The following is a 21901-nucleotide window of genomic DNA, read 5'->3' as shown; positions in this document are numbered from 1 at the left end:
AAACATAAGTGAAGTGAAATTTGAAGTGAGAGATCTGAGAGGAAAAGTTACTGCCAGAGCAAAGATGCTATGAGTAGGAAGGTGCAGAGGGCAGAGCATGTAGAAATAACCTCCACATCATTGGCTTCTCGGAACACATAGAAGGTACCGACATGATTGCATTTCCAGAAACATGGATTAAGACCACATTAGCATCTGAGGGCCTATCCAGCTACCTCTCCTTGAAACCTGGCCACAGGGTGCGTCCCATGTTGCAGCTGCAGGGGGAGCCCCCTTGTATCGGGTGGTGGCTACATTGCTTCATTCTAGGGACAGAGGCCACATCTTGAATAAAGTTTGTGAAAAAGGAGAGCTCCATAAGGAACTTCACAGTGATGATGTTCCCAGGTTCCACAGTGATGGTACAAAAACAAAGGGCCTCCTTTGTGGAAGTTAAAAAACCTCTCCATCGGATGAAAGTTAAATAGACCATGCTCGTCCTAGCCAAACTGAGGATTAGAAAAAACTCTGGTGCTAAATTCTTTACCGACTCTCAAGAGGTGTGGAACTGAATCAATACATAGCCATGAACTGGAGCCGCGCTGCTCCCTTGGCACCAGCAGCCTGCATTTTGGTGCTCAGGCCTCAGGCCATGCTTCTGGGAATGAATTCTCCACCAAAGAACAATCACAGAGGGACAAACAACATTTGGTATAGGCAGCAGCGGGCATAAGGGCTGCGGAACAAGACAGAATATCAGTAAATGACAGCGAAGGACATCGCACTGCTGATTCAGAACCAGACTCGGACTGAACCCTCAACTCGATCTTTGATACTATTCTACCCAAAATTACACCTAGATCAGTTGAAGACATTGTTTGATACAAACAAGGTTGTTTCAGGAAGCTAATGAGAGAGGCTGAGAGATGACCATGGGAAACCCTCACTATCAGCAGCAGGTACGAAGAGGGTGAGAAAAGTTGATGACTCATGGATATCCTGGAATGGATGGGATGGGGGCCCCGAAACCATATACATGCGTGGTCATTATGGCTGAGATACCCGCCACCCCCTCTCAACACAATCCCCAAGAATGGCAATACGGAAACATTTTCTGAACTTTTGGAAGGCGGGAGGGAGTTACCCTCCCGGCCGTATTTATTAAAATATGAAACAAAATTAAAACATTAAATAACAGTTTCATATCATGTACAATTTCATTTCCATATAACGATGTTTGGCTGACCTTAACATATTTCTAATACAAAGGTTCTCCTAGCCGATACTAACATCCTATAAAACATTCTTAAATTGAAATTGTCCATCCTAACGTTAAGGGCCAACGGCAAGGTCGTAACCGGTGTCAGATCCCTAAACCAGAACTACCCCCTCACTTGTGAGGGGCGGCCACACAGAGGACTGTACCTCATGTGCACTTACCAATTTCCCTTGTCTTGACGGGGGCCCCAATTAACTCGACGCCATTTTAAGGTCGTCCGAGGACTCGTGTGAGGTGTCTAGAAGGTAGCGTGGACCCCCCTCCCCACCCCACACAACTTACCACATCTGCCGTCGCAGATGTCCTGGCCCCGGGAAATTCCCAGGAGGGGCCCGTAGCCCCTCCTATCCAGGGAGGGGCCTTGACCGCCTTCCCTTTCCTTTCGGCGTCCCATCCTTAGAAGGGACCGCCTCCCCGTTGAGGGGCCAATGGCCACCTCCCCCCGGGCGCTCCCATCCGTAATGGGTGACGCCCCCCCCATAGGGATCTTCCAATTACTGCTCACCGATCATGACCTTACCGCCCGACCGAAAATAAATACGACATTAAACTAAAAGGACTAATAACTAAAAGACAGAAGATGATCAATATATGAACTGTCGAAACATCACTGATCAACACTGGTGCAAATACTTTATTCGATAAAACATATTGTAAGAAATTATCCACTTTATTGCACGATGAATCACAACTTTTAATCAAAGCAACCTGTAAGAAAACCGAGTTACCACTTTATTGCATAATGAATCACTACTTTTAATCCAAGTAACCTGTGAGAAAATTAAATTACCACATCACAACTTCACTTCAAACCACTTGCTGTCTCCAGGGGCTGGTGGGTGGGTCAAAAATTGGCTCTTCGTTCCGTCTTGAGCTCACATGCAGCGGGGAGGTGCAGCTTCAGAGCACAGGAACAAGAGGATGCTACTTTGGCTTGTCGCTCCTTTTATCCTTCTTCGGGCGGGCGTAAACCCTCCTCCGCCCACTTCCGGGGGCGTGGCTGGCGGCTTCAGTGTCTAGGACAACCCACTCTAGGGCGGGAAAAAGCGCGCCCCGGCTACGCCGCTTCGGGCATACCAGCCGGGACTCGCCTCCCGCCCAAGATGGCTTCCCGGGGAGATCGGGGTACTCCACCATACGTTCGGGGGGACCAATTGGTCGCCCCTTTCCATATGGCTGAGATACCCGCCACCCCCTCTCAACACAATCCCCAAGAATGGGAATACGGAAACATTTTCTGAACTTTTGGAAGGCGGGAGGGATTACCCTCCCGGCCGTATTTCTTAAAATATGAAACAAAATTAAAACATTAAATAACAGTTTCATATCATGTACAATTTCATTTCCATATAACGATGTTTGGCTGACCTTAACATATTTCTAATACAAAGGTTCTCCTAGCCGATACTAACATCCTACAAAACATTCTTAAATTGAAATTGTACATCCTAACGTTAAGGGCCAACGGCAAGGTCGTAACCGGTGTCAGATCCCTAAACCAGAACTACCCCCTCACTTGTGAGGGGCGGCCACACAGAGGACTGTACCTCATGTGCACTTACCAATTTCCCTTGTCTTGACGGGGGCCCCAATTAACTCGACGCCATTTTAAGGTCGTCCGAGGACTCGTGTGAGGTGTCTAGAAGGTAGCGTGGACCCCCCTCCCCACCCCACACAACTTACCACATCTGCCGTCGCAGATGTCCTGGCCCCGGGAAATTCCCAGGAGGGGCCCGTAGCCCCTCCTATCCAGGGAGGGGCCTTGACCGCCTTCCCTTTCCTTTCGGCGTCCCATCCTTAGAAGGGACCGCCTCCCCGTTGAGGGGCCAATGGCCACCTCCCCCCGGGCGCTCCCATCCGTAATGGGTGACGCCCCCCCCATAGGGATCTTCCAATTACTGCTCACCGATCATGACCTTACCGCCACAGGCCGGATAGTTGACCGGCTATCCGGACCCCCCACAAAAAACTCCTACCTAAAGGTCATGCTGTAAACCCTTCAGCCAAGCTACGGAGTCTCCTATGAGTAAAGAATTCCCCACCCGGGACAAATGGACCCCATCCTCTAGATACATACTGTCCCCCCTGATACAACCATGAGGAATCGAATGTAATGCATTTGTACGAAACAGTCTAGCCAACTTGTTATTTACTTTCTTCACCGAATGATTGATAGCATGCACAGAATTTGCCCCCCGCCACACTTTTCGTGGAATCATATGGGACCATGCAATTGTGCACCCTGGAACCCTTCTCGCCAACCAACTCACTGTGGATAGTATTGCCTCGAGAAGTAGTCGTCTACCAGTGGTCACCAAATCATTGCCCCCAAGATGCACTATGATTATAGATGGCGGTGACCTTGTCCGCCCTAACAAACCCTCAACAAAAGGTTGAAATTGGTCAATACAGAGCCCGCCCCTTCCGTAGAAGGTCACCCTGTACCCGTATTCCCCGGCCATGTGAATCATGTCACCTGCTTTGAATACGTCCCCGGCACGCCTCACGTATGAGTGGCCCATGACCCACACCACTTTTTCCGCAGCCGGTGATCTTTGACCGCTGGTTCCCAGGTGTCGGGTCGACTGCACAGTCCGCCCCGCCTCGTAAGCTTGCGAAACTGTAAACCAAACAAAAACAAGAAGCGTGAGAACATGATTACAGCTTCACAACATGTGCAACCGCACATACCTTTTGTAACAGTTCGAGGACCAACGCCCCAACTGCTTCACTTTTTCCACACTCAGACCCCTGGCTGTAGCCTCTGTAGCAGCCCCTATCCGGAAGGAATGGGTCCCAAAATCGCCCGGGTTCAAGCCCGCGGCCGAGATTGCCATTGCTAGCACCTGCTGAAACTGAAACCTCATCAGTGGGGTGGCATCAGTGTGCCTCAACAGGGTCCCCCCCCACGATGCCGCCCTCTGCGCCAAATATTCCTCAACGCATACGACGGGGCACATGGGAGATCCGGGACTCCGATGGACTACTAAACTGTCCCCGATCGCACACTGATCGGTCTTGGACCTGGGAAACGAGACCATCATCGTATCCCCCTTAACTAGAAAGTGCTCTCGGCACAGTCCCCCCCCCCGTATCCTGCTTGTTCCTCGCCACCAGCTCGCTTACCCGCATAGCCCCATGGAATGCTAATGCAAAAGCGGCCCTGAATAACACTGTTTCGGACTGTGATGAACAAGTCGCAGGGAGAACGGAAAATAACAGAGCCAACCTCTCCAGACCTATCGGGTGCCTTTCATCTACTCTGCGACCCTCAAGGCGTTGCCACCCACGCAGCGCTTTCCGTACTACGAAAGATGCAGTAGGGTCCTGGATCCCATGAGCCCGCGCCATGAAGGAAATGGCGGCCCGATGCCTCTGGGGCGTGGCTACCGATTTGCCTGCCTGATGTAACGACAGCAAAAACTTTACAACATATTCTTCCTGGCCCCAAAGCTCTCCCCTAGCCAAACCCAAAAAGGACTGATAAGAACGGAACGCCCCTTCATATGCCTTCCTCGTCCTGGGTGCTAAAGTCTCTCCCACGAGGTTTTGTAGTTCGGGGCACCGAGAGACCAGAGAGCTTCGGGGAATGGTGCCGACACCGGGTCCGCTGTGGGCAGAAAACCCCAGAAGGCCTGCATACGGAAACGAGAAAGCGCATCAGCCGCCTGATTCAGTACTCCTGGCACATGTCTCGCCCTGAAGAGTACATTCAATTGCATACACAGTAACACAATTTCCTTAAGCAATCTCAGAATCCATTTGCATCGAGCTGCCTGACTATTGATACACTCCACCACGGTCATGTTATCCGACCAGAACACCACAGAGTGATCCCGGAACCCCTCAGGCCATGTTTGTAGGGCCACCAGAATAGGGAACAGTTCGAGAAACGCAATGTTGCTCGTCAGCCCACACTCGTGCCACCATGACGGCCATTTTTGGGCCGACCAGTGAGTACCGAATATGGCGCCAAAGCCTATACTCCCCGCCGAATCTGTCCACAGCCCCAACTCCTCGGAGGACACAGCCGGCTTGTTCCAGACCAGCCGACCATTGAAATCCGCCAGAAATGCCAACCAAATGCGCATGTCCTGGCAAATCTCGGCCGAGAGCCTCGTGCGATGGTGCCCTTCTTTAAGACCGACCATGGCTTGAGCAATCGAGCGGGAGAAAGGGCGGGCCATTGGCATTACTCTAAGGGCAAAATTCAACTGACCCACAGTTTGCTGCAATTGATGCAAGTTCACCTTGGTTTCCCGAATACATGCCTCCAGGGAGGCCCTGAATCTCCCCACCTTTTCTTTGGGCAGCCGGAAGCAACCTTCCAGTGAATCGAGCTCTATTCCGAGAAACTCGAGGGAAGTTGTGGGCCCCACCGTCTTACCTGGTGCCAATGGCACACCAAACTGGTTCATCAGACCACAAAATTCATTTAGAGCTAATGCACATTCTGGATCCCCAGCTGCACCCAGGAATAGAAAATCGTCAAGATAATGCATAACATGCTGAAACCCCGTCATTCTTGTGAATACCCATTGCAAAAAAACAACTGAATTTCTCAAAATAAGCACAAGATATGGAGCATCCCATTGGCATACATTTATCCATGTAATAGCGCCCTTGAAACATAAAACCGAGGAGACGCTGATCGTCCGGGTGTACCGGGAGCAACCGGAACGCTGACTCGATGTCTGATTTGGCCATCAGCGCTCCGGGCCCCAGGCGATTCAACATGGCGACGGCCTCATCGAAAGATGCGTACCGCACCGAACACACCTCCGGGTCTATCGCATCATTCACCGAAAGACCTCTCGGGGCGGACAAGTTATGTATTAATCGAAACTCACCCGGGTCCTTCTTGGGGACCACTCCCAAAGGGGAACAAACAAAGTTAGCAACTGGTGGCGTGTCGAATGGCCCGGCAACCCGACCCCGGGTCAATTCTTTCACAATCTTCGCCTGTACCACCGCCGTATTCTGCAAGACCGACAGTTGGTTCCTACATTGTGTCTTACCCTGAAAATTCCCCACTGGAATGCGGAAACCATAAGAAAACCCATCTCGCAACACCCCAGCGGAGAAATGATCCGGGTATTCATTGAGCCAAGGGATCATTGCCATGGTATCGACCGGGGTAGGTAGAGGCGCCCCTCGGACTATTTCAGACCTGTTTGGCGCCTCCCCTACCTCCGTTATCACCCGTCTTGGCTCTGCACATGGTCTCAGGATGCGAGGATTGCCCACACCCTCCACAGTCGTGCCTAAACTTGCATGACCCCTGGGGCCTCGTACACTTTCCTCTGTTAAAATTCCAGCAAATGCCCCTTTTGCCTGTATTGCCACTTGATCTCGAGTGCTGCTCATTACCTGAACCTGCCCGAAAGGGCGCCCCAGATGAATGGCGGGAAAGCTCTCCCCCGCTTCCCCCCACCAATGGTGCCTTTAACATGCCTGTTTTCTCCATCTTTTGCCAAGAAATGGAGTCGTAACAATCCCACGTCAGAGATGTGTCGAACTCCTTGGCCTTCCTAAAAATATTATCGTAACAAAACCACTGGTTGCCCTCATATGACTGAGAGTACTCAAAAATACGTGTCTGGTACACGGGTAACTCGGCCAACATTTCCGGCCTTCGTTCCCCCATAATTGAAGTAAAAATGCCAAATGCTCTGCCCCAATTGCCTATGTTTTCATCGACCTTAAAAGCGGCCATCTTGACGCGCCAAACACTCGGGTGCAAAAACTCTTTTTGACCTTTCACGTGCTCGATCTCATAATGATCAGTTAGCAAAGAGAACATGTTCACATATTTCTCACCCCATATCCTCTCCTTTATTTCAATCGGGATATGCTGAGCCACTTTCTCCCTTCTCGAGGGTACAGACCCCTCCCCCGCAATCGGCAGTCGCTGCTTACCTGAACTAGAGGCTGTAACCGTAGTCGCTGCCGAAATCGTGCCCGCTGCGGTTTCACCCACTGGAGCCTGCGGGGGAACAAAAGGACATGGTGCCTTCGCGGCTTCTCTTGACTGTCGCAACTGCCTCATTACTGCCCTGGCGTCATCCGCCGTGGTGCCTTCGCTATCTTTTCCCAACCACGCTGCCAGCTGTGCCGCTAACTCGGGAGGCATATCCTCCCCATTCACAGGGGTGACTACAACCGGGATTGGTTGCCCCTCCTTCGGGACCGGGATCGGGGCTTCCGTCGGTGTATCGGGGAGCGCAGGCGGCGCCTCAGGAACCGGGGTCTCTCCCCCAGTTGCCCCCCTCTTGGACCTTCTACCTCTCCCGCTAGGGACTATCCCCGGCAATGCTGGTCCGACAACTCGCTTCGGGCCTCCTACACCATTCATTGCCGCCATCTGCTTCTTCATCTCAGCCATGTCTTTCACGAGCATGCGGAGCATCTGATCGGTACCGACCCGCTTTCCGACCTTCTTGCCCGGCATTCTCGAACGATGATCTCTGAAAGAAAAAGGACAAAATTACAACGCTCAAAAATTGGCTCTTCGTTCCGTCTCGAGCTCACATGCAGCGGGGAGGTGCAGCTTCAGAGCACAGGAACAAGAGGATGCTACCTTGGCTTGTCGCTCCTTTTATCCTTCTTCGGGCGGGCGTAAACCCTCCTCCGCCCACTTCCGGGGGCGTGGCTGGCGGCTTCAGTGTCTAGGACAACCCACTCTAGGGCGGGAAAAAGCGCGCCCCGGCTACGCCGCTTCGGGCATACCAGCCGGGACTCGCCTCCCGCCCAAGATGGCTTCCCGGGGGGATCGGGGTACTCCACCATACGTTCGGGGGGACCGATTGGTCGCCCCTTTCCATTAACCCACCATCATGGTTTGAGAAAGTTTCGAACTGAAGGGAGTCAGCGAACCTCAGTGCCATACCTGTTGGTTTCAGGACAAACCCGACATCCTTCCCTAGTTGGGCCCTGGTGACCACACCCGCTTTTAAAATGTCTAAAACAATAGGGAGGAATTTTAACTTATATAGCACTGCCTGTTAAGCAAATAGTTCTGCTATAGTAAAGGATAAGGTTTGTATGACTCATCCTGGACATCCCTTGACACAGCCACATCTCCGGCCACCTGAGAGACCTGCACTGGCTCCCCGTCAGCAAGAGGATCACGTTCAGACTCCTCACCCACGCACACAAGACTCTCCACGACCAAGGCCCCAAGTACCTCAACAACCGCCTGACCTTCTACACCCCCACCCGCCAGCTAAGGTCGACCAGCCTCGCCCTCGCCGCCGTTCCTCGCATCCGCAGAGCCACCGCCGGAGGAAGATCCTTCTCTTACCTGGCTGCCAAGACATGGAACTCCCTCCCCATCCACCTTTGGCTAACCCAGGACCATCTCACCTTCAGGATGCTACTCAAGACCTGGCTTTTCGAGCAGTAGCGGACCCCTCTCCCCCAGCGCCTTAAGACCCTTCCGGGTGAGTAGCACGCTTTATAAATGTCATGATTGATTGATTGATTGATTGATTATGTGGACCCTTTACCCGAATTTTTCGCAAACATTGGTGGTCAGTTAAATGCACACACATGTACAGAACATACACAAGTGGCATGTATATACCATCAAACCCTTCGAGGCATGAAATCACCTAGGCACAAAATCACAGATCGCAGAGGACTTGGCATGATTTTACATGTACACCCAACGGAGTCTTCCTATTGGTGTACGCACCTTTGGGATCTCTCCTATATATTAGGAGATATAACATGTGGTACACAAATGTGAATGTCTGTGTCCTAAAATATTCAAAAGGTTTTTGTAATTCATTATAACTTTATGGGTAACCCGCAGTATATATTAGAACTCTGCACTAGCAACCTTTTTCATTAGTGTCGAAAAGACACTCCTACTGACAGAGGTTTTTATTTTATTTTAAGGGAACACTCAGTTTATAGAGTCCTGAGGAGACCATAAACTAAAAAGGCCTAAATGCGTAGACTTCTCATATAAGGAGTCCACAAGAGATGGAAAAGCTCTCACTGCAACAAACATCAACCAAAGACAAATAATTAGTTGATCTTTTTTTATATTTGAGTTGATGTTAATTGTATACACATGTGGACCACTTACCTTATCTAATAAAATAAACAAAGTTATGGGCTGTCTATTTGTTTGATAAAAATTGATATGATTAATGAGTGCATAATGCATTTTTAATATTTGTATAAAAGTGATAATGGTTGATAATGCAGTACAGTAAATTATGGGGCAGTAATGGATATGAATTTATCATGTGAAAAAAATATGAACAAGGTGAGTTGCAACGGTTTGTAATATTTTCTTCGAACACAATCTCTAGAGTAAGATATGCAAAGTGATTGCTATAACTCAATAGTAAATAATGTTCAATTGTCCCTTGAAGGACGTTTTTTGTATGTTTATTTGAGGAGCTCCAGGCAGAGTTTGAACTGCCAGCAGGACAATTCCTCTTCTATGGAGCAGTGGTAGAGACTATATGGAAAATATGTAAGACGGGCCTTCTAAGCTTCATGAGGGATGACATGTAATATACACGACCTCAAGCAGATATAAGGCAGTTATGGGTCTATACAGAGCTATAAGGACAGATATGACTACGCATTTATTTACATTAATAGGCAAATAGGAAGAAGATATTGGTACCTCAACTGACAATGGAGGATGGGTGAAAGTATTAGTTGGAATCCCAACAGTCAGTAGGGAGATCAGATTCAAACTAATCAACTTTTATTACCTCCATCGGGCGTATCTTACACTAAGCAAAATCATCACATTTTTCCACAATGCCTAGACAGGATGACCCAGATGTGGAATGGAGGGAGCGGGCATGATCCATATGATGTGGAATTGTGCATACCTGAATGAAAACTGGACCGACATTGTAGAGATTATAAATGACATTACTACCTACAATATTCCTAAAACACCACTGATGTGCCTTCAGGCCACCTCCACTCCCTGCCAAGGTTAAAGTCACCTCAAAATGTATTGGACTGGCACCGATGATAGCAAAAAGGCATATCACAATGAACTGGAAGACCACCTAAGTACGCACTGAAAATAAAGAGCTATTTAAAGAAGTGCACAAATACAGCAAGCACAACGCAAACATTCGTACACAACCCATGTCACATTCTGACCCCCTTGAAAAAACATTGTCTCAACTTGAGCTGTATGGGGCAGAAACCTCTTTATACAATACACACAACATACTCAAGGGTACTCATTGGACCTGGAAGGGGTGGGAAGGGAGTTGGGAAAGTGTAAAATAGAATATTACAAGAGTGTGTGTTGAACAGTTGCATGACAAAGCATGTGTTAGTATAACATGATTTCCACTTTTGCTACAATATACCACACTTACTAATGCCATTATCATCTTACAACAACATACCTGAATGTATGGTCAACTGATTGTATACCAAGAATACTTACTAATATAACTATTATATGCCTAAAATAAGCACATAAAAGAATGGAGAACATCCATCCAAAAAACAAAATGTAATCTTCAGTGAAAAACCATCTTAACAATTCACAACCATTAAATACACCAATGGAGCAAGCACAATTAAGCTATGTAAAGTTGAAAACCTGTTTCATTGTGAATTTTACAGCACTGAAGTTTCAAAGCCATTATGTATTTAAATTCACCAAAAATGCTAGGAGTATCACATATGATATCATGCAACATTTAAAGACCAATTACATCACACGGTTGACCTTATGCTCTGCTTTTAATACCTGAGCACCCTCCCTTTTTCCATCTGCAGGATGTAAACAGAGCTACTGAAGTAATGCTTACTATTTATTCTTGCCTCAATTTTAATGGACTCTGAGACTAGACAAATGCTACCCTGGGCGACCTCTAAATGACTTCCATGAAATGCCTGACTGCTCTTTACTACACTACCAGGATTGAGCTAAGGATTATTGTTATTGAATTCAAGAATCATTCATTGTGCACTGTGTTAGTATTACACGGTAAGGCCCCAGCCATACATACCACATAAAACTTCCACCTTGCAACATCATCTCATAATGGAAATTAAACAGCTAAATGCTAAGATTGAGGGAGCAGATGGAAAAGTAACTAGTTCAGGCACGGCCGGTTCAGGTAAGAGGGGTGGGGTGGGGTGATGAGGCAGGGCAGGGTGCAGGGACGGGGGTAGTCGACAGACGACGGAATAGTTATTTATTTATTCATCCTATTTTTCCTATTCCGTCATCTGTTGACTTCCCCCTTTGCCGCACACCACCACTTTGACCTGAACTGGCCATGTCTGAACTAGATGCAAAGGCAAGCTGGTTAGCCGTTACAGACCACACAAAAATGTAAGTTGCTGCTTGAAAAGTTAAGTAAAAACAGTGAATTCTTGACTCCCAAAACAGATAAAGTATAACATCACGCCCCAGAAAATAGCGATAGAAGGCGTCATTTTTAGGAGTGCACTTCAAAGAGGACATACTGTTGGAAGTATCCTGTGGGGTCCTTTGCTTACTGTGTCATAAGATCCAAGCTGCACATCACTGATGGGGCCCAATAAGTCTGACACCACTCTGGGGTTGCTTGTTTTTCAGTTCAAAGGGAGCGTGATCCGGTACTTTGGGATACTTTGTACCTATAGGAGCTGGATCAGTATTGTTTTGTATATGGCTGCACCCTATCTGGAGCGGCACATGGTAAAAAAAGATGGATTGAAATGCAGCCTTGAGCAATTGCCAGTGGCTGAGACTTTAGCATGCATTCTGCCCATCATCTTTTGCTTTGATAATTTGACACTATATGTGACAGGTGTGTTCAGGCTTGGGTCCTATGGCCATCATACCAAAGGATCCAAGCTCACTGGTAAAGCTGAAAACGGTTTTGTTTTGCTGGTTTTCAAATGTAGACGGGACATGGCCTGAATGTTTAGACTAGACTACTCCTATAGGAGCAAGACCAAAATCGATTTGTCCATGGTTTGGTCCTATTGGGATTGGTACACAGGATAAAAAAGATAGACTTGAATGTGGCTAGATTGATTGCCAGTGGTTGAGACTTTTGCAAGCATTCCACACATCACTTTTTTTATTTTAATGTAGCATCTCAATTTGGAAACCCATGAGACTTTAGTAGTTGACAACAGCTGTCTAAAAACAGATTTCAATTTATTGTGTATCATCATCATCATCACACCAGTGGCTGAAATCATCTCATGACGTGTGCTGCTTGTCGCCCTCACCTCTTGATATGTAAGGACCGGAGCACAACACACAGATTCTCTGTTGTCTTGAGTGTGGAATATTTGTTCGTTCCCCAGGAGCATACACAGTTCCAGCCTGGAAACAAAATAATTTAATGTAAATAAATATAGACATAAGTAAACACTGTTCCAAAGTAAACAAATCACTATTCCGCAAACTGCATTATGTTTTTATTTTGAATGGTGCTACACACACTACATATTTACCGAATCATTTGTTAGATTTGTCAATAGACATAGTAGCAGCACATTAATGATAAGAACCTCTATGCTCTTCTGTGATGCAATGCTACCACACTTAAAATCTGTCTGGAGAGGTCCAGGAGAAGTGTCACACTGTGAGGATCAATAGCTAGTTTGTGCTTTTTTATGGGTTAGATTTTCCACAGAACACATAAAGAAATGTTGACGGCTGAAGCTTGACACAACAAAACTCTCCTTCAGACCTAAACTATTATACAGCTGAATCAATCCAAATAAATGCAGTGAGCACCCAAGCAATTTTTTAACCCATTAAACAATGTATTCCAACAGTTATAAAAATATATTCTTTTATTTAATTTTTTTGTCAAGGATATTTCATTGATATGCATATGTTTAAATACTACTTTATATTTTCAACATACATTTTAAATTCATAAATAATCACCGACTGAAAAGACAATACATACAACTGGTCAAAATAGGGGAAACCCTGGTAGAGAGAAACAATGCAAATAAAGACCAACTCATTCAGACCCTACTCACACACACACCCAGACAAACCTTCACATTCATAACATATCTGGGGAACACAACTACAGGATAACAGTGTAATTGGAATGACCAAAGACAAAATCTGCAGAAAGCAGGATGTTCTCAAGGCAGTGGTCGATGCGTTTCGGTGGCTTGAAGATGATAATATGCCACCTTCATCATGACATGCCAGATATAGTGCCCTCACAAGGGCCACTCCACCCGGGGAAAAAGAATCACACCTGAAAGGTATAAGAAAATTAAGAACAGGATGCCCACAGTCAATGTATAAGCAACATTTTATAACGGAAAGGACCACCTTCTACAAAGATGAATGAACAATATTCATTGCTTTGACGTTATGTGCTCAAACATTCACATGTAAAAAATAATAAAGGAGGCACCCTTCTTGTCGAAAAGGGAATGGGTTTAAGGTTAGTTGAAAAAAGAAAAAAGAAAAAAGAAAATGTTCCCTTTTCTTGGTTGTGGAGGACAGATCAGACTGTGGAGACAGTCCTACTATCGTGTAGCCTAATTCGAGGTCTGATTTAGTATGAGGCACCCCATATGGCAACAAATGTACAATTTATATTGGAAGATATCACAATATTTCAATAGATTACCAAACAAATATCCTGTTTTAATTCCTATTAAAACGATCGTCGTAGACACAAACAAGTGTTTATAACAAGTCTGACACCAAAATCCGTGACATTTTCCTAAATACGGACGGGAACCAAACCAATAGATTAATAAATAAAAAGAATGCCTCAAATCCAACAAATACAGCCACATGAGCGAAAATTTAAAGACCAAAAACATGCTAAAAGATGGCCGAAATATTGACAAATACACAAACGTGTGTCTTGAAAGCCCGAATCAACTAGCCACCAATTATCCAATTAAAGCAAGTATAAAACCAAGGCAAACTAAGCTTCTTTCCCAGTTGCTGAAGAGCCACAGGACGGTTTGGACGCAGAGCAGAAAAGGTTCAAGTAAGGAGGAAACTTAGGAGGTGGTCTCCCCAAAACCCCAAGCAGGATAGATTGTTAACCAATAGAAATAACTGGAGTTTCTACTCTTCCCCCTTTTTTTACTTAGAACCTCCTGAAATCGAAATATCAGGAATCTTCTAGAAGCATACAAACCATAAAGACAAAGCTTCCAGTCTGCAATACCTAAACCCATGGCTTTTTTAAAATAAAGGTAATAATGATAATTTGCCTAATTTTTAGCAGTGAGGTTTTTCTTCATCCCACTTTAAAGAAGCAGTAAAAGTCTGTTTAAAAGTTTTTTTAAATTAAAATAAAAATCAACATAAAATCATGTTTTTTCCAGCCACTAAATATCCAACCTAGCCGTCCTGTACAAGCAATCCAACATATAGAAACAGAGGTAAGATCTTCTAAATTACTGATAATAGGCGCATATATAACCAGCCATAGGACCCCAATAGTGCTTAGGATACCAACCAGTGACTAAGTGGAGAGTTAATACCATCTATCACAGTCCAATCTACGACCAGAGAAACTTCATGTCCTCCACCTGCTTTTAACAAAAGTCACCCGTAAATCTAAGATAAAACCTGAGAGCAACTTGCCCTCATTTATTCTTACAAAACTAAAAGAATTACTGTCCTTTTTGCTCACCCTAACTCGCGACTACAACAAGCAACCGGAATAAGGAAATAAAGAATCCTAAAGTAACCGAAATAAGTAAGTTATACTGGCAGTCACCTTAAAATCCTGAAACTAGAGCAAATAAGAAACTTGACTGCTAATATTGAATTAAACTTTTTGTATTATAGTACACACTGAATAAAAAGCCAACCCAAGGATGATCAACCTTGAGGATATTTACAGATAAGCCCTACAAAACAAAGGCCCTTATAACGACAAAGTAAGTACGATATTTACTCACCAAATCTTTTGGATTTGAGTGTCAACCCTGTATGAGGCAACATGGGGTAACAAATGGAAAGAATAAATGTACAGCTTGTTTTGTCAATTGTATGGAATTGTCAATTGTATTGAAAAGGATGTTTTAATTAAACCACCCTGCTTTCTACGATATAATTCAGGCATAAAGGGAATTCTCAATATAAAGGTTATAAGACAATAAGTCACATAACCAATCAAATCATAATGCGAAAAGAGTTCACTAAAGCTTAGAGGTCATTTGTACTAGAATGTAAAAACTAATAAAAAAATGTATTTGTATTTTCACATAGATTGTTTTTAACCGTACAAAAAGCATTGTCCTGAAGAAGGTGTTCAAGCCAGTTCACCGAAACTCTGCGTCGACATTTATTGTGCTTTTCCTTTTTTAACTATAATTTGTACCATGTTTTTATTAATTGAATGTAATGATTTATTTTCATGAAATGTCTATGAATGTAAACAATTGTTTTTAATACAATCATAATAAATGAAATAATTTTAACTTTAGAATCATTCTAGTACAGTATATATTTTTCTGACCTCTCACTCCTTTACCTTTGATCTTGTGTGTTTACATTTTTTTTGGGGGTAATCCATTGAAATATTGTGATATCTTCCAATATAAATTGTAAATTTGTTGCCATATGGGGTGCCTCATACTAAATCAGACCTCGAATTAGGCTACACGATAGTAGGACTGTCTCCACAGTCTGATCTCAAACATTCACATACTGTGTCCTGGCCAACAATATTAAATAGCCCACTAGGCCCCTCCCTATCCAGGGCCCAAATGGGAATCATACAAGAAACACCAAGTGCATTACAAATACCACCACCAAAAAACGTACAAACAAACTCCTTTGTGCACCCAGCCCAAAACAAAAGGAATATAAACCTCTATTTCTGAACAAATAGACATTTCTAGATATAATGTCTGAGGACCAGACACTCCTCAACTCGTTGCTAACAAGAAACACTCACTGTACCTATGAGGGCAAGATACACACATGCACCATTATCTACATCTCAGTAGGTCGAAGAAGTAATGCATAGCGACCCATCCTATGTACACTAGTCTCTTGAAGTGAGCCACCCAGTATAACAATAGTCAAAAAAGTTTATTATCCCTTCACATCAGATAAGAGACCTGCGGTTCCTCTTTAGCAGACCACAGACAAGTGGCACATGGCAATAAATGTCTCACCTCTAGCGACTCAATACAATGTATTGTCGCTTAGAGTTGCCTGTAGATACTCCAAAAACGTTCTTTCTGCATACACACAAGAAAGAGAAGGAAGGCGAATTTCATACCAATTGGAGCTACAGTGAGATACAATGATTGACACGGGTCACCAACCTGTTAGAGATTCTTTAAAAAAACATGTGCGATGCCAGTCCAAAAACACTCTAAATAGGTATTCATGCGCAGGACATCAAATATCACAGTCAAGTAGGTGGTAAAATGTGCCTAGGACGGCTGAAGCTTGTTAAAGAAACTTTAAGCAGGTTTCTTGACAGTGGAAGTGAGGTATAGCCTGCTTGCTCTAAGCCTGATTTAATTTTCCTCTGAGCTGGCCGTGAAGCGAGCATGTGAACAAATCCCCAAAGTCATCAGGTACGGGGAAGGTTCAATACACTAATTCCAGTCCTAGAGCTTCATGCTGCCAGGAAACACTAGTACATACACTGAGAAGGGGAGATTGTGTTAGATGGGGGCAGTACACAGGAACCAAAATGAAGAAGCATTGGCAAATCCAATATGTCACGTGTTTATAATGAAAGTGCTAAGCTGTTGGCTGTGCTAGCATGTATGTAAAATTTTGTTTGAAAAGATAATAAAAGAGAAAAAATGCAAAATACTGGCAGAAAAGCAAACACATAACTTATGGTATCCCAAAACACTGAATTCCATATTTTCAATCTTCATAAAGGGTCTGCTTCAGTTTTGAAATACTTGTCACTGTTGAAACTCTGAACAGAATTTTAAAAGAATAAGGAAGTATCAGAATGACAAAGGAAATTCCTGCCAAAGCCTAATTTGCTTTACACAGGATTCACCCATTTGGTCTTCTGCAGTAGCCCAGGGAGCAAAGGTATTGCTAAATACACCTTATGCCTCAGACGCTGAGAAAGTGGAGACGAAGAACCTCCCTTCAGTGGCACAAAAAGCCTTTGTATCAAAGATTGTGCTTTGGCGCAATGTAGGGAATGCAAGAGGAAAACACAAACAACCCTTAAAGTCTGCTCATGATCCACAGCCCAGCAAAAATATCCTTTTTTGTGGCTTTTATGTGGCTCTTACAGACAAGCTGGGATGGATGGGTATAAATTCATTGTGGTAAGGTATTTTGCAGGAGCAGCACACAAGAGGAAGAGCTACAAAATACATGTGATTTCATGGAGTGCCGAATAAAAAGAAAAATGCAGTTCCTTTGAAGTAGTTCCCTAAATGTGTTAAGTGGCGGCTCCTCTCCCCAAAAAAGGCAGGAAAGGAGAAACAAAAACAACACTTGTTTAAATTCTCCTTTCCTGCTGAGTCTTGGGGGCGGGGCCTGTGGAGTGACAGCTCTGAGGGGAGTGGTAGTGCACTCCCTTCCCTGCGCATGATGGTTTGGCCGGCAAAACCATAATGAGCAGTGAACCTCTCTACAACCCCAGCTGCTTTGCTGGGGTTGGAGAGAGGAGGCATAGAACTCCCAGTCTGTCCTGGAGTGCTAATCGAAGGCACTCTGGCCAATCCTGAAGCTGCTCTCATGCCAGAGCAGCTACAGGTTTGGCCGCTGTAGTGTCCTGTGGGACGCGTTCTAGTGTCCCGCCGGAAGCTGTAATCCCAGCCACTCCCTCGAGGGCTGGACACACTGCACCAGTTGAGTACTCATAGCCATCGTGTCGGTGTCTGTTCTTAGCGGCATGTGGGCCTAGAGCCCACAGCACGACATTGGCGCGTGCCTGCGTCTCGGCTCTTCGTCGGCCCTCAAGGGGAGGGAATGAGCCTGGGATGTGACTTTCCCACAGCCTGAAGAGCGAGCTCCATACTGCCACAGTGTGATGACCGATGACTGGCTGCCTCCTACCCTCAATGGCTTGGGAAAAGGTAGAGGGAACGCCGATTCCCAGCTCCGGTGAGAGCGTGATGAGCCTGGTGCCGTGCTCTGGCTGCAACAGCAGAAGCTGAAGAAGTCCGCTGACCCCACTAAGAGGCTTGATTCACCCAAGTGCAAGAGCGGTAAGCCGTAGTGCCGGCTGGCTGGCGAAGCATCGCAGCTGGATACCCCCTGAAGCCCCACACAGGTGGGAAGAGTAGGCCATCACCTACTGCAGCCCTTGGCGAGCGCCACCCATTGCAGACACGGCCCGAACAGGGAAGACGGCCCTGATCAAATGCGCCTGAAGTAGTGGCTAGCCTGCGGCAGATTGAAGCAAGCGTGGCAAGAAGCACCCAAACAGTCGCCCCGCCATAGCGCAGCCCCGACAATTGCGGTGTGAGCCCAGCCTGCAGCTACAGTGTCCACAATACACAAGCCGACACCCATGAAAACCCAGCACCAGCATGACACAATCACTACCCCCAGCACCTGAATGTCCAGTGCGGGGCGCGATGGCACATCAACAGCGAGCCTGCAACACACTAGAGGGAGAGCCTGTACCACCACCATGCCATCATTTACTGCACTGCACCAAGGCATGGGAATGTCACCCTAAGAGTAACGCTGTCTGCTCAAAGCTGCTGCGCCGTGGGAGAGAGGCCAGAAAAGAAGTACTCCAGCCATAACAGTGCGCTCTGCCCCTAGCAGTGAGAAGGAGTGTGGAATGGATCAGCTCAAGAGAGCAGGGAAGCTGCCACAACTCCTGTGAAAAGTGCCTGCACGACACACGGCCCTGTCGCAGGAAAAGATAAAATAAGAGGAAAACTAAACAGGAAGTTGCACAGTGTAAACCCTGCCCACACCCACTGGGCAGGTCACTGTGCAGCCTAACCACAAGAAAAGGAAAGAGTTGGAGGCACTAAGCACCTCTCAAAGCGTCATAGTGAAAGACTGATTGAGATAATGCCACATGCCCCATGGGCTACCTGTCAGGTTAAGAGGGAGAGAAAATGAAAATCCCCAGCAAAGAGACTGGTGTGTCAAGGCCACGTAGTGCGGCTGTCAATATCTTTCCGCCCCAAACTCCCAGCACCGTGACAGAGACAGACTGCTCACTCTGCAGCGAGCCTGCATGAAGCCCTCACATGCGCCACCACACCAAGCCAACCAAAACAGGGGGAGCGAAGATCCACAAGACACCAGCGCCTCAAGGTGGCTATCCCTGCCAAAGGAAAACTGGAGCAGAGAGAGCGCCATCAGCGGCAGCCCAATGCCTCCACAAGTGAGAAGAGTGTGCCACACGCCCCTGGTGGTGAACAACTACCACCTCAAGGAGGAACGGCAGGCACATTAGGTGTCAGAAGAGGGCACCCAAGAAGAAGACGAAGCGTGCGCAGTCCAAGGTGCGTGACACAGGCACCCAGAAGCTCGTCGACACAGGCAAATGCCCAGGAGGAAAAAGAGACATCTCTGAAGGAAACAAGCACTGCTGGAACCAGCAGGAAGACCTCATACATCTCCACAGCTGCAACGGAGCCCGGAAGGGGCCTAAAGCAGAACAGTGTCCTCCCTCCACTGCCGCAAGCAGGAGTCGTCAGAGACCAAAGGCTGACAAGAGGAGAGTCGTGCACCACAAGTGGCCAGCCGCCACCACAGCTCACCACTACCTGTGGAAGCTATTCCCTGGAGAGGGAACACCTGAAGAAGAAGCACCCAAGATGAGTGGCTGCCTGCCTTGCAGCCGAGAAGAGCGACTGAAGGTTCGCCTGAATGACCTTGAGACCATTGAAGTTATTAGGCACATTGGCCATGGTAGAACATGTGGAATGTCACTGCCCCAGAAGAAGAAGAAGAAGAGTGGAAATCATGTCACCCAGAAGAGCAGGACACCAGCAGGTGCGTTCAAGACAAGAGGAGAAGCCCAAGGACTCGTAGCACCACAACCCAAGAACACCTCCAAAGACACCAGACCGACACCAGGGTGGACCGACGGCCCTGGCGACAGCACCAAGGGAGAACCACATGCAAGCCGCAGCAAGTGCAAACTGAGTCTCATCCCACTGCTTCCCCAGGTGAGCATCAGTCGGTGTCCCTGGATACAGCCTCAAGGGAGAACTAAGAGTAAGCCGCAGCAAGCGCAAACCGAGTATCATCCCAACGTTTCCCCAGGTGAGCGTCAACCGGCGTCCCTGGATGCAGCCTCACAGTAGAGCTGAACATAAGCCGCAGCAAGCGCACACTGTGTATCATCCCAACGCTTCCCCATGCGACCGTCCACCCCAGAGTGTCAGCAGTCTAATTCAAACGGCATCCCTGCTCCTGACTGCAGATGCCATTGGTGAAGATCAGCACCGAGTGTCTTTCCTCACACCACCTCAAGACGGAGTCGGCAGTGGCCCAAAGCCAGGCAAGAGAGGATCTACACACTCTACATATATCATCAGGAAGGGACAAGGGGAACCCATTAAATCGTTCGGGACCATGGGTAGCAAGTATTTTTTCAAAACAACAAGTGGTCCTGAGCATACGAGAAATAGAAAGAACAATGGATATATATAGATCACAATGGAGCTCTATATAGTTCAAGATTCCTTGACCAGCCGGACAAAGAATATTTATTGGTTCAATAGATTTGTAATCTCAAAAATACAAACAAATAACCCAAGAAATAAGGGTTAAATTGGGGCACAGTCCTGTGCCTTACAAGGAGGAAAAGGTGGGAAAGTAAAGGTAAGTGAAGAAAATTTATCAGGCAAACAGTGTGAGCTTGCAGGTCACTGGTTTAAGTTATACATTTAGCAGTGTATCCTGGAGTCATTCATACAACCAATAGTATCCGGGAAGTACATGTATGAACTACTCTAAGGTCCTTAGAGTAGTTCATACATGTACTTCCCGGATACTATTGGTTGTATGAATGACTCCAGGATACACTGCTAAATGTATAACTTAAACCAGTGACCTGCAAGCTCACACTGTTTGCCTGATAAATTTTCTTCACTTACCTTTACTTTCCCACCTTTTCCTCCTTGTAAGGCACAGGACTGTGCCCCAATTTAACCCTTATTTCTTGGGTTATTTGTTTGTATTTTTGAGATTACAAATCTATTGAACCAATAAATATTCTTTGTCCGGCTGGTCAAGGAATCTTGAACTATATAGAGCTCCATTGTGATCTATATATATCCATTGTTCTTTCTATTTCTCGTATGCTCAGGACCACTTGTTGTTTTGAAAAAATACTACACACTCTACATGTCACACCACCACTGAAACTCAACTTCAGTAAGGCGGAGGCACATGACTGCCAATGCCCTCCTGACATCAAACTCTACCAGCAAGTCACCACCACCTGTCGTCCTGAGTAACCACATGGCTGGCAACCACCAGCACGCCAGCCATCAGCACACGCGTCAAACACCACTCCTAGAGTATTGATGGACTGGAGTCACACGCTGTTGCCACACCAGCCGAGAGAAGAGACCAGAGGCTACCTGTGAACCGAGTACACACCTGAACCTCGGTAACGAGAGCAAGCATCGGCCAAGACATCTCCACCCTAGAGGGTTGTGCGTGCGACCAAGTAACGGCTCCTACACGGTCCTACAGCTGCCCCAGTTGACACACGAGCG

At 46.4% G+C, this 21901-nt stretch overlaps 1 protein-coding gene across 1 annotated transcript in view; it reads right to left on the bottom strand.

Moving 5' to 3' along the window:
* LOC147724139 (chloride channel protein C-like) overlaps positions 1-21901 on the bottom strand; it is a 627958-nt gene that overhangs the window by 22454 nt on the left and 583603 nt on the right. The window contains exon 14 of the mRNA XM_086965734.1: positions 12488-12584. Coding sequence (XP_086821860.1) covers positions 12488-12584 — 97 coding nt within the window. The remainder of the gene's footprint in view (positions 1-12487; positions 12585-21901) is intronic.

This window comes from Lissotriton vulgaris, chromosome 4_1 (genome assembly GCF_964263255.1).
Source record: "Lissotriton vulgaris chromosome 4_1, aLisVul1.2, whole genome shotgun sequence".
Lineage (NCBI taxonomy): Eukaryota > Metazoa > Chordata > Amphibia > Caudata > Salamandridae > Lissotriton > Lissotriton vulgaris.
The sequence above is the reverse complement of the archived record's forward strand: the minus strand, read 5'-3'. Positions and strand labels throughout refer to the sequence as shown.